The sequence below is a fragment of the Pan paniscus genome, chromosome 11 (genome assembly GCF_029289425.2).
Source record: "Pan paniscus chromosome 11, NHGRI_mPanPan1-v2.0_pri, whole genome shotgun sequence".
In the NCBI taxonomy this organism is placed as follows: domain Eukaryota; kingdom Metazoa; phylum Chordata; class Mammalia; order Primates; family Hominidae; genus Pan; species Pan paniscus.
The window spans coordinates 34681177-34699416 of NC_073260.2; the positions used below are offsets into that span (position 1 = coordinate 34681177).

Consider the following 18240-nt stretch of genomic DNA (forward strand, 5'->3'; position numbering starts at 1 on the left):
GTAAATCTGCATCGACCTAAGTACTCTCTAACCTCTGGGCCCTAAGTTTTTCCAGAGGACCCACCAGTAGCTCTAGTAGCCAATTTAAATCCTCCCTTGTTTTCATCTAAGAGACTGTGTAATCCCACCAGTGATTTAAAGTTGAATCACTAAGTCTCGATGAAGGTGGCAACTTTTAGATACATTAAGAATAATGTCTCAAAGACCTAAGGGTACCTTACTTATTAAACAGCAATTTTTCTTTAACTTTGAATTCATTTTTTCCTGATTATAGAAATAACACATATTCATTGTAGAAAATTTGGGACATTCAGAAAAGCCCAAAGGAGGAAATGAAAGTCACCCATAATTTCAGATATAACTATTGATATTTTGACTTTTTTTATGCATATACTACCTATAATAAAAACTTAGGCTGGGCGTGGTGACTCATGCCTGTAATCCCAGCACTTTGGGAGGCCAAGGCGGGTGGATCACGAGGTCAGGAGATCGAGACCATCCTGGCCAACATGGTGAAACTGTCTCTACTAAATACAAAAAATTAGCCGAGTGTGGTGGCACATGCCTGTGATCCCAGCTACTTGGGAGGCTGAGGCAGGAGAATCGCTTGAACCTGGGAGGGAGAGGTTGCAGTGAGCCAAGATCGTACGACTGCACTCCAGCCTGGCGACAGAGTGAGACTCCATCTCAAAAAACAAAACAAAACAAAACAAAACAAAAAAACTTTAAAAGCAGACTGCATATTCTTTTTTATAACCTGCTGTTAAAATTAACATTATGTTGTATGTGTTTTCTCATTTTATTAAGCAATTTTAATAAATGTTATAATATTTTAAAAAGGAAAATGGAGAGGGTAAAAACACATGTAACAAGTGGAAGTGAAACAGTTTTCTATTGCATTCGCAGACTATGAGAATTCTTTTATACTTTTATACTTTTCTTTGACTTTTTGAAGGTAAGACACTGTTGGAAGACTGGACTCAAAGATTCCATTTATTCTAATTCTCTATGAATAAAAGCCAATTCTCATTGTCAGAAATTCTCATAATGTCCTTCTTATAGAATGGAAAATGAGTGTGATGTACGTTTTTTTCTTAGTGGGATGAAGCAGACATAAAGGTGTAATAATCAAAGTTGTGGATGCACAACCTCAAGGGAATGGATACACTCCTGCCATGGCTTCTTAACCAGCTCCTCTAACTCCTTATCTTCTGTCCTCTTCTGGCCCCTGACCCTGCTGTGCCAACTCCAGATTCTAGTGTTTTAGTTCTATCCCACTTATGTTTTTCCAGCACTTGTGCAATTGTGTAGGCCTTAGTTAGGAGAACATTCACTTTCGTGAAAACATCGGCGCGTCTATAGTAAATATACTATGAAATAAGAGGATGGAACCTATAATTTGAAAAGAGTAACAATTGTGGTTGAATTATATGGAATATGTATCATTTCTGTTTCAGTTCTATTTACCTTTTCTTTTAATATTCAACTATGTGACAGACCTTTTGCTAAATTTTGATGCCAAATATGTTCACTCATTGTTGTGGGGATATACAACAATAAAAAATATAAAATAAAAATAAAATAAAATAAAAATAAAAATAAAAAATATACAACAAAAAATATAAGTTCTTGCCCTGTCATTTAGTGGGGAGTATATAAATAAGCAGAAGATAATCTAAAATGAAACTATTAGAAGGATCAAAATAAAATAGATATGGGGATTTTAAAAGTTTCCTCCAAATGCAGTTTTTTTTTAGAGTAAAAGGGAATGCAATTAATAATTATGCTGGAAAAGGGCAAACCATGACTATTCAAGACCAAGTAGGGCATGTGTTCAAAAGAAAAAGTCCTGGCTCAAAGGAAGAAGTTGTTACCTTATCTGATCATGGGACTCAGTGAACTCTTAGGGAAGTAGGCCTTGAGTAAGTTTTGCTGTTAGCAAGGATTCCGTTTGATACAATTTAGAGAAAATGCAACCTTAATGTGTATTGTATGATGAAGTATTTATTATCTCACATAGTAAGAAGTCCATAGTTTGGTGGTTTCAAGGTTCAGAAAAGTCATCAAGGACACAAAGCTTTTGCTGTTTTTATTTTTTTCCTTTTTCCTGGCTATTATTGGTATGCTTGCAGCTCCGGAAATCAAATCCTTACACTTCAAGAGGCAGGAACATAGGTCATGTACCTGTTTATTGCTGTTTTTCAGGGCGAGAAACATTCCCAGAAGCCCCAGCTCATTCATTCTCATTCTCATTTTCCAGAACTAGGTCATATGCCTGCCTCTAAAATATCAGTTATAAAGGAGATGATGTTACCATGTTAGTCCAAAATGTCATGCTTCTCTGGTTCCACCATTCCTGAACGTGACGCTGCCTGATAGTTAAAAAAAAATCCAGGTTTTTCAAGGCAGAAAGGAGATTACTGTTGTACAGGCAATTCTGGAAAGTCTTTTTATTCCTCTGTTTTTTAATTGCATAACTACTCTTGATCTACTTTTACTTATACTGATTTTTTTTCTTATGCCATCTTTACTCTGTTGTTAAACTCTCCAATTTTTTAAAAATAGTAGATATTGCACTTTTTAGTTCTAGAATTTTCAGTTGGTCCTCTTTTATAGTTTGGTTTTTCTTTGTTAAGATTTCGTATTTGTTTATTCATATGAACATTTAAAAAGTTCTTGAGCATTGCTATAATATCTACTTGAAAATTCTTCTGTGCTCATTGCATCATCTCTATTATCTCATGGTCAATCTTTGTCAATTTATTGCTTTTTGCTTGAGTATATGTATAATTTCTCTAAAGACCAGTGATGATGAGCTTTTTTTCATATGTTTCTTGGCCACATAAATGTCTTCTTTTGAGAAGTGTCTGTTCATATCCTTCACCCACTTTTTGATGGGGTTGTTTTCTTCTCGTAAATTTGTTTAAGTTGTTTGTAGATTCTGGATATTAGCCCTTTGTCAGATGGATAGATAGCAAAAATTTTCTCCCATTCTGTAGGTTGCCTGTTCACTCTGATGATAGTTTCTTTTGCTGTGCAGAAGCTCTTTAGTTTAATTAGATCCCATTTGTCAATTTTGGCCTTTGTTGCCATTGCTTTCGGTGTTTTAGTCATGAAGCCTTTGCCCATGTCTATGTCCTGAATCGTATTGCATAGGTTTTCTTCTAGAGTTTTTATGGTTTTAGGTCTTACATTTAAATCTTTAGTTCATCTTGAGTTAATTTTCGTATAAGGTTTAAGGAAGGGGTCCAGTTTCAGTTTTCTGCATATGGCTAGCCAGTTTTCCCAGCACCATTTATTAAATAGGGAATCCTTTCCTCATTGCTTGTTTTTGTCAGGTTTGTCAAAGATCAGATGGTTGTAGATGTGTGGTGTTATTTCTGAGGCCTCTCTTCTGTTCCATTGGTCTATATATCTGTTTTGGTACCAGTACCATGCTGTTTTGGTTACTGTAGTCTTGTAATATAGTTTGAAGTCAGGTAGCATGATGACTCTAGCTTTGTGCATTTTGCTTAGGATTCTCTTGGCTATATGGGCTCTTTTTTGGTTCCACATGAAATTTAAAGTAGTTTTTTCTAATTCTGTGAAGAAAGTCAAAGGTAGCTTGATGGGGATGGCATTGAATCTATAAATTACTTTGGGCAGTATGGCCATTTTCACAATATTGATTGTTTCTGTCTATGAGCATGGAATGTTTTTCCATTTGCTTCTGTCTTCTCTTATTTCCTTGAGCAGTGGTTTGTAGTTCTCCTTGAAGAGGTCTTTCACATCCCTTGTAAGTTGTATTCCTAGGTATTTTATTCTCTTTGTAGTAATTGTTAATGGGAGTTCACTCATGATTTGGCTCTCTGTTTGTCTATTTTTGGTGTATAAGAATGCTTGTGATTTTTGCACATTGATTTTGTAGCCTGAGACTTTGCTGAAGTTGCTTATCAGCTTAAGGAGATTTTGGGCTGGGACGAGGGGGTTTTCTAAATAGACAATCATGTCGTCTGCAAACAGAGACAATTTGACTTCCTCTTTTCCTATTTGAATACCCTTTATTTCTTGGTTGATTGCCCAGGCCAGAACTTCCAATACTATGTTGAACAGGAGTGGTAAGAGAGGGCCTTGTCTTGTGCTGGTTTTCAAAGGGAATGTTTCCAGCTTTTGTTCATTCAGTATGATATTGGCTGTGGGTTTCTAATAAAGGGCTCTTATTATTTTGAGGTACATTCCATCAATACAAAGTTTATTGAGAGTTTTTAACATGAGGAGATGCTGAATTTTATCCAAGGCCTTTTCTGTATCTATCGAGATAATCATGTGGTTTTTGTCATTCGTTCTGTTTATGTGATGGATTATGTTTATTGATTTGCGTATGTGGAACCAGCCTTGCATCCCAGGGATGAAGCCGATTTGATCATTGTGGATAAGCTTTTTGATGTGCTGCTGGATTCGGTTTGCCAGTATTTTATTGAGGATTTTTGCACCAATGTTCATCAGGGATATTGGCCTGAAAGTTTCTTTTTTTGTTGTGTCTCTGCCAAGTATTGGCATCAGGATGATGCTGGCCTCATAAAATGAGTTAGGGAGGAGTCTATCTGTTTCTGTTGTTTGAAATAGTTTCAGAAGGAATGATACCAGCTTCTCTTTTTACCTCTGGTAGAATTCGGCAGTGAATCCCTCTGGTCCTGGACTTTTTTTGGTTGGTAGGCTATTAATTACTGCCTCAATTTCAGAACTTATCAGTCTATTCAGGGATATAACTTCTTCCTGGTTTAGTCTTGGGAGGGTGTATGTGTCCAGGAATTTATCCATTTTTTCTAGATTTTCTAGTTTATTTGTGTAGAGGTGTTTATAGTATTCTCTGATGGTAGTTTGTATTTCTGTGGGATCGGTGGTGATATCCCCTTTATCATTTTTTATTATGTCTATTTGATTCTCCTCTCTTTTCTTCTTTATTAGTCTGGCTAATGGTCTATCTTTTTTGTTAATCTTTTCAGAAAAGCAGCTCTGGTCCCATTGATTTTTTTGAAGGGTTTTTCGTGTCTCTGTCTCCTTCAGTTCTGCTCTGATTTCTTGTCTTCTGCTAGCTTTTGAATTTGTTTGCTCTTGCTTCTTTAGTTCTTTTAATTGTGATGTTAGAGTGTTGATTTTGGATCCTTCCTGCTTTCTCCTGTGGGCATTTAGTGCTATAAATTTCCCTCTAAACACTGCTTTAGATCTGTCCCAGAGATTCTGGTATGTTGTGTCTTTGTTCTCATTGGTTTCAAAGAACTTACTTATATGTGCCTTAATTTCGTTATTTGCCCAGTAGTCATTCAGGAGCAATTTGTTCAGTTTCCACGTAGTTGTGCGGTTTTGAGTGAGTTTCTTAATCCTGAGTTCTAATTTGATTGCACTGTGGTCTGAGAGACTGTTTGTTATGATTTCTGTTCTTTTGCATTTGCTGAGGAGTTATTTACTTCCAATTATGTGGTCAATTTTAGAATAAGTGCAATGTGGCACTGAGAAGAATATATATTCTGTTGATTTGGGGTGGAGAGTTCTATGGATGTCTATTAGGTTTGCTTGGTCCTGAGCTGAGTTCAAGTCCTGAATATCCTTGTTAATTTTTTGTCTTGTTGATCTGTCTAATACTGACAGTGGGGTGTTAAAGTCTCCCACTATTATTGTGTGGGAGTCTAAGTCTCTTTATAAGTCTCTAAGAACTTGCTTTATGAATCTGAGTGCTCCTGTTTTGAGTGCATATATATTTAGGATAGTTACTCTTCTTGTTGCATTGATCCCTTTACCATTATGTAATGCACTTCTTTGTCTTTTTTGATATTTGTTAGTTTCAAGTCTGTTTTATGAGAGACTAGGACTGCAACCCCTGCTTTTTTTTTTTTTTTTTTTTTTTGCTTTCCATTTGCTTGGTAAATCTTCCTCCATCCCTTTATTTTGAGCCTATCTGTGTCTTTGCATGTGAGATGGGTCTCCTGAATACAGCACACTGATGGATCTTGACTCTTTATCCAATTTTGCCACTCTATGCCTTTTAATTGGGGGATTTAGCCCATTTACATTTAAGGTTAATATTGTTATGTGTGAATTTGATCCTGTCATTATGATCCTAGCTGGTTATTTTGCCCGTTAGTTGATGCAGCTTCTTCATGGTGTCGATGGTCTTTACAATTTGGTATGTTTTTGCAGTGGCTGATGCTGATTGTTCTTTCCATGTTTAGTGCTTCCTTCAGGAGCTCTTGTAAGGCAGGTCTGGTGGTGACAAAATCTCTTAGCATTTGGTTGTCTGTAAAGGATTTTATTTCTCCTTCGCTTATGAAGCTTAGTTTGGCTGGATATGAAATTCTGGGTTGAAAATTATTTTCTTTAAGAATGTTGAATATTGTCTCCCACTGTCTTCAGGCTTGTAGGATTTCTGCAGAGATATCCGCTGTTAGTCTGATGGGCTTCCCTTTGTGGGTAACCCAACCTTTCTCTCTGGCTGCCCTTAACATTTTTTCCTTCATTTCAACCTTGGTGAATCTGATGATTATGCGTCTTGGGGTTGCTGTTCTCAAGAAATATCTTTGTGGTGTTCTTTGTATTTCCTGAATTTGAATGTTGGCCTGTCTTGCTGGGTTGGGGAAGTTCTCCTGGATGATATCGTGAAGGGTGTTTTCCAATTTGGTTCCATTCTCCCCATCACTTTCAGGTACACCAATCAAACACAGGTTTGGTCTTTTCACATAGTCCCATGTATCTTGGAGGCTTTGTTCATTCCTTTTCACTCTTTTTTCTCTCACGTTGTCTTCATGCTTTATTTTATCAAGTTGATCTTCAATCTCTGATATCCTTTCTTCTGCTTGATTGATTTGGCCATTGATACTTGTGTATGCTTCACAAAGTTCTCGTGCAGTGTTTTTCAGCTCTGTCATTTATATTCTCATCTAAACTGATTATTCCAGTTAGCAATTCCTCTAACTTTTTTCAGGGTTCTTAGCTTCCTTGCATTGGGTTAGAACTTGCTCCTTTAGCTCAGAGGAGTTTGTTATTACCCACCTTCTGAAGCTTACTTCTGTCAATTCATCAAACTCATTCTCTGTCTAGTTTTGTTCCCTTGCTTGTGAGGAGTTGTGATCCTTTGGAGGAGAAGAGGCCTTCTGGTTTTTGGAATTTTCAGCCTTTTTGGGTTGGTTTTTCTTCATCTTTGTGGATTTATCTACTTTTGGTCTTTGATGTTGGTGACCTTCAGATGGGGTTTCTGTGAAGATGTCCTTTTTGCTGATGTTGATGCTATTCCTTTCTGTTTGTTAGTTTTCCTTCTAACAGTGAGGTTCCTCTGCTCCAGGTCTGCTGGAGTTTGCTGGAGGTCCACTCCAGATTCTGTTTGCCTGGTTATCACCAGTGGAGGCTGCAGAACAGCAAAGATTGCTGCCTGTTCCTTCCTCTGGAAGCTTCTTCCCAGAGGGGCACCTGCCAGATGCCAGCCAGAGCTCTCCTGTATGAGGTGTCTCTTGACCCCTGCTAGGAGATGTCTCCCAGTCAGGAGGCACAGGGGTCAGGGACCTACTTGAGGAGGCAGTCTGTCCCTTAGCAGAGCTCGAGTACTGTGCGGGGAGATCCACTCTTCTCTTCAGAGCCCACAGGCAGGAAAGTTTAAGTCTGCTGAAGCTGTGCGCACAGCTCCCCCTTCCCCAGGGAGACAAAAGTTTTATCTATAAGCCCCTGACTGGGTCTGCTGCCTTTCTTTCAGAGATGCCCTACCCAGAGAGGTGGAATCTAGAGAGGCAATCTGGCTACAGCGGCTTTGCCGAGCTGCAGTGGGCTCCACCCAGTTTGAATTGCTGGTGGCTTTGTTTACACTGTGAAGGGAAAACCATCTACTCAAGCCTCAGTAATGGCAGATGCCTCTCCCCCAGCCAAGCTTGAGCGTCCTGGGTCGACTTGATACTGCTGTACTGGCAGCAAGAATTTCAAGCCAGCGGATCTTAGCTTACTGGGCTCCATGGGGGTGGAATCCAGTGAGCTAGACTACTTGGCTCCCTGGCTTTAGACCCCTTTCTAGGAGAGTGAATGGTTCTGTCATGCTGGCGTTTCAGGCACCACTGGGTTATGAAAAAAAACTCCTGCAGCTAGCTCGGTGTCTGCCCAAATGGCTGCCTAGTTTTGTGCTTGAAACTCAGGCCCTTGGTTGGCGTAGGCACCCAAGGGAATCTCCTGGTCTGTGGCTTGTGAAGACCATGGGAAAAGCATATTATCTGGGCTGGAGGGTACTGTTGCTTAGGGCACAGTCCCTCACAGGTTCTCTTGGCTAGGGGAGGGAATTCCTTGACCCCTGGGTGAGGTGACGCCCTACCCTGCTTTGGCTAGCCCTCTGTAGCCTGCACCCACTGTCTAACCAGTCACAGTGAGATGAGCTGGCTACCTCAGTTGGAAATGCAGAAATCACCCGCCTTCTGCATTGATCTTGCTGGGAGCTGCAGACCGGAGCTGTTCCTATTTGGCCATCTTGCCAGCCACCACCTATTTATTTATTTATTTATTTATTTATTTATTTATTTATTTACTTTTTGAGACAGAGTTTCACTCTTGTCACCCAGGCTGGAGTGCAATGGTGTGATCTCAGCTCACTGCAACCTCTGCCTCCCAGGTTCAAGTGATTCTCCTGCCTCAGCTTCCCGAGTAGCTGGGATTATAGGCACATACCACCACACCTGGCTAATTTTTGTATTTTTATTAGAGACAGGGTTTCACCATGTTGGCCAGGCTGGTCTCCAAACCCTGGCCTCAGGTAATCCTCCCACCTCGGCCTCCCAAAATGCTGGGATTACAGGCTTGAGTCACTGTGCCTGGCCATATACTATTATTTCTGTACAAAATGAAGATACTGATTATTTTGAGGATTAAATAAAATAATGTATGAAAGCATCCAAATAGAAATAAGAACAATGAAGATCAGACTCCTCTTAATGGTGAATAATCCCATTAAGTTTTAATATCATGTAATATGCATAGTATTTATTTTGTCAAATAGTTTAAAATAAAGAATAGCAGTGTCATCCATTAGAATAGGGACCCAAAGCCACAGGAAACTTATTTTTAAATTGCTCAAGAAAGATAACTGAAATCCTACAATTCTATACCAGACTAGACCATCTTTCAAGAGAGAAAGGCAAATAAAGATACTTTTAGACCAAGAGATTTTTACCATACATAGAATGCCCCCCCAAAGAAACTGTACCCAGATGAAAGCCATGGCATGAAAAAAAATCATAGTATGCAAAGAAATTGGCAAATATATGGGTCAATCCAAATGGTCACTAATTTTACTTAAAAAGATAGCAATAAACTGGGGGACAATACAAGGTGAAAATGTAAACATCAGTAACATGGAAGACTATGTGGCAGTTAGAAATCAGATATAAACATCTTAAAGTTCTATAATATTCAGGAGGATTGCAGAGATATTAACTAGAGAATTTGGTAAGTTAAACAACTATCATAAAAATTTAAGGGAAATACAACAACAATAGAAATAGGATATAATAATCCTAAAGCAGTCAAGGGAATAAAAGGAAGCAAAGAAAATCTCATCAATTCAATAGAAGGCAGGAAACTTGTCAAAAAAGTTAAAAAGCATAGTATGTTAAAAACGAACACCAAATGAGTATGAATAATCCAACATAAATATTCACATTAAATGTAAATACTTAAACACACTGGTTAAAACATTTTAATTATTGTACTGCAGCTATACCAAGGCAACCACATTTCTGATATTTTAATACCACTGATTATTTTTACCTATTTCAGAACTTGAGTATGTACTCTATTTTGAAGGCTTCTTCCATCTAGCATTGTTTTTGAAATCCATTCACATTGTTGCATGTATCAGTAATTTATTCCTTTTTTTTCACCATACTGAGTAGTATTTTGTTGTATGATTAGACCATAGTTTGTCAATCCATTTGCTTATTGATCGGCACTTGGGTTATCTCCAGTGATTGGCTATTATGAAAAAACTGCAGTGGACATTCTTGTATAAGTCTCTTTCTGAAGACTTTTTCATTTCTATTGGGTACATACATAGGAGCATAATTGATGAATTATAGGTGTATGGTATATGCTTCATTTTATAAGAAATTGTTAGCCCCTTTCCCAACGTGGTTGTACCATTTACATTCTTACTGGGAATATAGAGAGTTACTTCCCATTCTTTTGAATATTTGGTGCTATCAATCTTTTTAATTTTCAGCATTCTGGATGATGTGAAACTCTTGTGGTTTACTTTGCATTTCCATAGCGACTACCGATGTTGAACATTCATGTGTTCATGAGCTTATTGGTTATTTGTGTATCTCCTTTGGTGAAGTGCCTGTTTAAATCTTTTACTAATCTGGTTCTATTCAAAACTGGTCTCAGTTAATTCTGTTATATTTTAGATTAGGACTCATTTTTCTGTTTTTTTTTTTTTTTTTTGGACATAGAGTTATTTGGGATTTTATCTGGACATGCTGGATGTAATGTTGTGAAGACTGTAGCATCTGTTATTTAAACATGTTGATGTTTTTGTTTTAACAGGTAATTAAGTTGATTTTACTCAAATGAGACATTCTGTCTTGAATCTTATTTCAGCTCTTTATTGTGGCTGGGCTTATTAAGTCTTCCCCATGCATGCAGGGCTTGGGGCAACCAGAATTAGGGCAGAGTGTATGTTGCCCAGTTCATGGCTTTTTCTCTCTAGCTTTCTCTTTTTCAGGTTTCCCTGCCATTTTAAAGTGGTTACACTTGCCACTGCAATTTTCTATCAGAGTTTTATCCTATGCAGCATTGACTACCCTTGGGCTAAAAGCCATAAATGTGAACAACTCTGCAGGGTGAGATGTTAGAGCCCTGGCAGTGGAAAGTGGTTGGTTCACAGGTGGTAAGAAGAATTTACCGACAACAGTATGGGTTTGAAAAGGAAAGTGTTATTAGAAGGAGAGAACTCTGCAGAAGAGTGCGACTCTTCTGAGTGCGTCTGAGTGCGACTCAGCAAGAGAGGACTGAGCACACTGCAGTGGATTTTTCTTTAGAGGTATGTATGGACCTTAAAGCAGGAGTTTAAGGACAATTTGGACCTTATTAGTCCTTTAGGTCATGATAAATGATTATATTTGTAGGCATTTTTGTGCCTTGATGTCAGCAAAGTTTGCACAATGAGTTTCGACATGCATGCATTCCTGAGATGTATAGAAATTCTAGTTATTTATTAATTTGGGGGAAAGAAGCCTGGTACCAGATGCCTGCTTTAGATAATAGGGAAGTCTAATTACTTCTAAATTCTTCAGATAAGGAGTTTTGCCTCTGGATGGTTTGCTTGATAGCCACCAGATGATCTTTGCTCTTCTCCAACTCAACTCATAATTTTCCTTTTTCTGAGTTTCAAATCCATCCTGAATCTGTCTGCTTTTTACATTGACTAATGTTTGTTTTATGTACTTTGTCCATATCCATATCCATTATACTGTTATATGCATTAGAGTTAGGAGCTTACACGGCCATACTGGAAGTGATCATCCTAAATTTCTTTGGAAAACCATTTATGGCATGCCAAGAAAAATTTCATGTATCAGAAACACTTATGAAGTCCAGTTTAATAAAGATCTACAGGTAATATAAAAGAAGCTTACCCTCCTCCCTCTGTCTTTTTTTAATACTGTAAATTTAGATTTTTATGCTTTTTAAACAGTAAGGCACACAAGTGATGCCATTCAGGTAGATTGTTAGATGGAGAAGGAGGATCCTCTTCCCATGACTGAGTTCCATACAACAGCCTCTAGAAATAAGTGATGAGAGGTATTAATAAAGCTAGCATTACTTTCTCTCTCAAGTTAGGATTTTACAAGGGTGCCCATTATTCTTAGCCTCAGTTTTAAAATAATACGATATACATTATTTTAAAAGTATTTTATGTAGTATTTATCATGTATTATTTAAAGTATTTTTATGCATTATGGGAATTACCTATGCTTCCATAAAAACTCTAGTTGAAAGAATCTAGTTTATGGGGAAAATAAAACTAGAGATAATACTATTCACTCTGAACATGACAACCTAAAATTACTACAGTTTTTTTTTTTTTTTTGAGACGGAGCCTTGCTCTGTCACCCAGGCTGGAGTGCAATGGCATGATCTCGGCTCACTGCAACCTCCGCCTCCTGGGTTCAAGCGATTCTCCTGTCTCAGCCTCCGAAGTTTGTGGGATTACAGGCACGTGCCACCATGCCCCGCTAATTTTTGTATTTTTAGTAGAGACAGGGTTTCACCATGTTGGCCAAGCTGGTCTCAAACTCCTGACCTCGTGATCCGCCCATCTCAGCCTCCCAAAGTGCTGGGATTACAGGCATGAGCCATTGCACCCGGCCTCAGTTGTCTTTTTTTATAAGTATATTCTTTTTCAAATTTCTTCTAAAATGATCAGTCTGAAAAAAGTTTTTATTCTTGACAATAGTATATGCGTTTTCCCTTATAAAAGTAGCCCTCCTTATTGATACATTTAAAAATTTTCACTTAAATGTCTTCATCTCTAGTACTGTTGATTTGTTTTTTAAGGTGTGATTATATTTCTCCCAATTAAGAATTATTTATAGTTTTGAGACATTTGAGCTTTTTCTTTTCTTTCCTTCCTTTCTCTCTCTTTCTTTCTTTTCTTCCCCCCTTCCCTTCCCTCCCCTCCCCTCCCCTTTCCTTTCCTTTCCTTTCTTTCCTTCCTTCTTTCTTTCGACTCTGCTTTGTCGCCCAGGCTGGATTGCGGTGGCACGATCTTGGCTCACTGCAACCTCCGCCTCCCAGGTTCAAGCGATTCTCCTGCCTCAGCCTCCTGAGTAGCTGGGACTACAGGCTTGTGTCAACACGCCCGGCTAATTTTTTGTATTTTTAGTAGACACGAGGTTTCACCGTGTTAGCCAGGATGGTCTCAATTTCCTGACCTCGTGGTCTGCCCGCCTCGGCCTCCCAAAGTACTGGGATTACAGGTATCAGCCACTGTGCCCGGCCCAAAATTTGTGTTATGTTGAGTTTAACCTTTTTAACATTATGTGTAAGAGATATTTGGAATCAAAAATCAAATATTCTTTCAAGGATGTTACATTTGTAAATGTTTTTAGAGTCTGGTAATACTATCTTCTACTTTTTCAAGCAGTTACTACATTAATAATTGGTATTTCACTGAATTATTTCTATCAGAGGGTATGCCAAATGGAGTTTCCCAGCAAGTAGTATGTTAGTGTAAAATAGGAAACTCACTGCCTGGACCTTAATCAAGAAGGGACTCTTTACAGCAGTAGAATTATATTACTATCCTCTCTTCAACCAACAGGACAATAGAAAACATTGACTATGATAGAGTCTGCAAAAAAGATAACAAGCACTTAGATAAATTTTGAGACAGAAATTTATTCTGAAGTTTTAAAAAGAGAAGGGAAAAATGAAACAAAAGTAGTTCCATAGCAATGGACAACATGTATGCAGTAATTTGCAGTACACTCTGAAACAAACCTTCACAAAAATCAATTAATAAAGCATATATTAAAATTGTCTATGTATTTTCAAATGCAATGACCAATGACTTTCTCCAGACAAATCAAATTCCTGCAAGATGTAGTGACTGATTTCAGCACAGACATTATGGAACGAGAAGCTCATGTCAACATATAAGAGAATCAACAGAACCTGGATTGAAAAGTGTGTGGAAAGAAGATAGTACTGGGAATGTATAGAATATAGTCCTTTAACTACTGGTCTTAGGGTTCCTGCTAGTTATTTAGTCAGAAGGAAGCATACATTTATGTATGAATATACTCCAAAGTAAGTGCATAATATTGCTTTACAGAATGCTTTTTCACATCCAATGCCTATGTATTAGCTATTATTTGCCTCTCATTGATCTACACACTGGGAAAAGATAGCAATAGATAATGAGAAGTACCTGCTTACAAGGAACTTTTCCTGTAGAAAATAGACAATAAATCCATAGAAAAGATAAATATATACAGCATTTTAAAGGAGTGAAATGCTATGGAAAAAAACATGTTACAACTTTTATAAGAAGAATATATTAGACATTTATGCAAAAACTTATTTGAAATGACAGAGGGAACCCTTGGAAGATCGAGGGGAGGAGTATCCCAGGTAGAAGGAATAATAAAGGCAAAGGCTTTGGCATATTTGAGAAACAAGAAGGTAGTGAAATGAGAGTGTAATGAGAGTCTAATAAATATCATTAGGTGGTAGGAAATGAAGTGGTAAAACTAGGTGGGGTTAAGATTATATGGGTCTGGTATACCATGGTAAGGAATGTAAAACATTTTAAAATCTCTCTCTCACTTTTTTGAGATGGGATCTCATTATGTTGCCCAGGCTGGTTTCGAACTCCTGGGCTCAAGCAGTCTTCCCACTTCAGCCTCCAAAGCAGCTTGGATTACAGGCATGCACCACCATACCAGGCTTTAAAAATTTTTATCCTGTAGATTAATAGATTAGTTATTTTTGTTTTTGTCAAATTCTGAGTTCCATATAATCTAGGAATTATATCTCTGTATAACTGAATTAAGTGAGCCCTGTCTAATCTATTACAGTTATGATTCTGGTCCCCAGAGTGGACAAAATCAGATATGCAACACCCTTAAGGGAATTCTGCCTTAATTTGGCTTATTACTACTTATATGTATTTATATATAACACAGTAATCTACCATAATCCACCAAATGACAATGTTTATTAAACTAAAAAACATTATGTAGAAAAGCAAAATGCAGTTATTTCAAGTACCAATATATTGATTGAAGCACAGAGAAAAATGTTAAGAAGTCCATAAATCAATTTGATGAAAAATATGAGAACAAAAAATTAGAAATGTAAATGCTCCATAGAAATAATTGGGGAGATGACTGAAATGCCTGAAGTAATGCAGAATAGAGGTTAGATTATTGTAATTTAGTTATTAATGAGAAAGGGAACTCCTACAGGCTGGAGAACTTGGAACCTCTCAGATTACATACCTTGTTTTTATTATTATTGCCTTAAAATATAAGAGGATGGAGAGGAAGATAGGACAAAGGAATATATTAGGATTTATTTTGTCGTATGTGGTAAAATCCAGGTCAAATTAGTTTTTCATAAAATGCTAATTTGACTCATAAATAAAATCTGCAACGGCGAATCTGGCTTTAGCTACAGCTGCGTTCAAGAGTTAAAGTGACACCATCAAGCACACTCTGTATCTCAGCTCTGCTTTCATTCTCATGCTGTCCTCACATATTGGCAATGGTTGCCAGTAGGAATTCTGAGTTAACATTCTACCAGTTTAGACACCATTTCAAAAAAGAGTGTGTCTTTCTGACAAAGGCAGCATTCCTGGGATGCAGTCTAATTAGTATGGCTCGGGTCACGTCCTGCACTATACCAATCACTATGACTAGAGGAATTAGACATCCTTTCTTTCTTTCTTTCTTTCTTTTTTTTTTTTTTTGCCAAGACCTCTTCCATGCTTATCTTTATTTTCAGAGGATTGGGTCAGCCCCACCATGTACAACATAGACTGAGAGTGGGGGACTTTGGTTCATTAAAAGAAAAATATACATCTTTCTATTAATATATATTATGCAGATCTGTCAATTGGGTGGCAATATTGTGCAGGGATGCTGCACAACAAAAACTATATATCCACTTCAAAGTGACTGAGAAAGGAGACAAGAGAAAAGAAAGGAAGAGAAGAAAATATACAGAGGGGAGGAGAGAGAGTAGCAGAATAGAGAGAGAGGACAGAAAATCAGAGGGGTGGAGAGAGACACACACATGGCAGGAGAGAGAAGAAAGAGAGACAGAGAGACAGAGAGAGAGACTGAGTGAGAGAGAGAGATTCATTTTAATGGACAGCATCAATATTTTTATAGGGCCAGTTTGCAGAACTGCTTACAGCTACAAACCCAGCAGACAAGGCACTATTAAGAAGGTTACATGAGCATGAAAATTCTACGTTGAAAAGAATGGGAATCTAATAGTTGGTTTTGCAAACACACAAGCTCTCGTGACAGTAGGTTTTGCAGTATCTAAATACAAAAGACAAGCTCTCTTGCTCCATTGAGGATATCGCATGCCCAAGGTTTTTCACATTTTCAATAAATGCAGATGCCTGCTCAGGACTTTCTTTACAGCCTCTTTGACCTCTTTATTCCTGAGGCTATAGATGATGGGATTTAACATTGGGGTTACCACTCCATAAGACAGCCTAATAATCTCATCAGATGTATTAGTGTTCTTTGACTTGGGTTTCATGTACATAAAAAGGGCTGAACCGTAGAAAAAGATGACCACAATCAAGTGCGCTGAACAGGTAGAGAAGGCTTTCTTTCTTCCCTCAGCACAATTAATTCTCAGGATGGAAGAGAGAATAAACACATAGGAGATGAAAATTAACAGTAGAGGAATCACCAGTGAAACAATATTTGTCACTGTCATGATAAGCACATTGATGGTGATATCTGAACAAACAAGTTTTAGAAGGGCCAAGATTTCACAGGTAATATGATCAATAACATTATTCCCACAGAAAGGCAACATCATTGTCAGAACTGTTCGCAATAGGGAGGTCAGACAGCCTATGATCCAGGACCATGCAGCCATTTGCACATACAGCACTCCGTTCATGATGATGGAGTACCTCAGTGGGTTGCAGATGGCCACATAGTGGTCATAGGCCATCACAGCCAGGAGGACACACTCAGTGGAGCCCAAGCCAAGGGACACAACCATCTGCAGAGCACAGCCAATGAAGGAGATGGATTTTCTCTCAGACATAAATATAATAAGCATTGGAGGAATGGATGAGGATGTGTAACAGATGTCCAAGAATGAGAGGTTTCCAAGAAAGAAATACATGGGGGTATGGAGGCGAGAATCCAAGATGGTGATGATAATGAGGAGGCTATTTCCCAGGAGGATTACCATGTACATGATGAGGCAGAGCAGGAACAGAAAAAGCTGGAGCTCTGGATATTGGGAAAGCCCCACCAGAAAGAATTCAGTCATGGCAGAGTAATTTCTTGTCTCCATGTGTTCTAGGTCACCTGCCTGCTGGGTATAGAAAAGGACATGATTCAGGTAAATTGAAATGTTTGATACATCAAAATCTGTAAATCTGTACATCTACAGATTTTCAATACAAATTTGCTTCCGATATTGTGTTTGATTCTTAGAATACTCCCAGTAAGCAAAACAGTATGGATATTGTACTAGTTTTATTGATTATGAAAATTGAGACATTGAGAAACCCAATATATCTTAGGACTACACAGCAGCACATTCAAAGCTACCAATACTGCCAGAATTCTTCTGGGAAGTGTCAAATAAAGCTTAGGAACATGCTGCTTTCAAATGTAGAAAGAGATTTTGAACTTAAAGTTGTTTTTTTGATGAAGCTGGCCTCTATTTAAAAGATTTTATAGACTGCCAGTGACATATCATTTAACCTGGATGTAGCTTTGGTAAGTTGTTTATTTTTCTGAGTTGCAGATAGTTCATAGTAAGCTTGGAAAAAGCAATAATTATTTCTTAGAGTATAGTTAGAATTAGATAAAATATTAGGTGCCTAGAACCTAATGGTTCCAACATGGCATGTGTGTGTGTGTGTGTGTGTGTGTGTGTGTATGCATATATGTAATATAATTATATTTACCTTATACAAGATATAATATTAAATGTATTTTTATACACATGCATTTTATGAATTATAGTATAATATTTAGATCTACCAATCTTAAAAGGGAAAAGTAGATTTAGCTTTTTAAAGGTAAAAGGTTTAAAGTTTGAAACCACACTTGACAGACTGAACATTTTTGTTCTCAGTGGGACATTTCACTGCGCTTCTTTCAAAAACCTGTTAGGAGTCTGAGAATCATTGGAGGACTGTTCTAGAAGCTTCCAGAGATTAAGGAGTCTAGGTCCCAGCATGTACAGCTTTTTTTCCAGGCCCTGGTATTCTCTCTTCTTAAGTGTAGTATTACTGCCATTTTACAAAGTAGGAAACAGAGACAAAGAAAAGTTTAAGTAACTTTCTCAAGGTCATACAGATAGTAAATACTAAAGCCAGAATTCAATATCTAGCCATCTGGCTATAGAATGAGCCCTTTTACCCACCATACACTGCTCTCTCTCATTGGTTACTACACAGATTCCATGCAAGAGAAGACTATTACAAAAATGTATCTTCTGTTGGGGTACAGTGAGACAGCA

The 18240-nt window shown here is 37.8% G+C and overlaps 2 protein-coding genes across 4 annotated transcripts in view; one reads left to right on the plus strand and one right to left on the minus strand.

The window, feature by feature from the left end:
• The window catches only part of LOC100973589 (olfactory receptor 13C9), a 133575-nt gene that overhangs the window by 37066 nt on the left and 78269 nt on the right, over positions 1-18240 (plus strand). The window contains exons 1-2 of one of the 3 annotated variants that reach the window (XM_055117789.2): positions 9863-12983; positions 17071-17109. The exons of the other annotated variants lie outside the window; for them this stretch is intronic. The gene's annotated coding sequence lies outside the window, so the exon portion shown is untranslated. Of the gene's footprint in view, positions 1-9862; positions 12984-17070; positions 17110-18240 lie in introns of those variants that run through there. 3 annotated transcript variants of the gene reach the window in all.
• Positions 12976-17076, minus strand: LOC100972898 (olfactory receptor 13D1). The gene has a single exon (XM_055117787.2). The coding sequence runs from the start codon at positions 17059-17061 to the stop codon at positions 16117-16119; it is 945 nt and encodes a 314-aa protein (XP_054973762.1). The 5' UTR covers positions 17062-17076; the 3' UTR covers positions 12976-16116.

Excerpts from the sequence above, each read along its gene's own strand:
- LOC100972898 (XM_055117787.2), bottom strand. The coding sequence starts at position 17,061 with ATGGAGACAAGAAATTACTCTGCCATGACTGAATTCTTTCTGGTGGGG.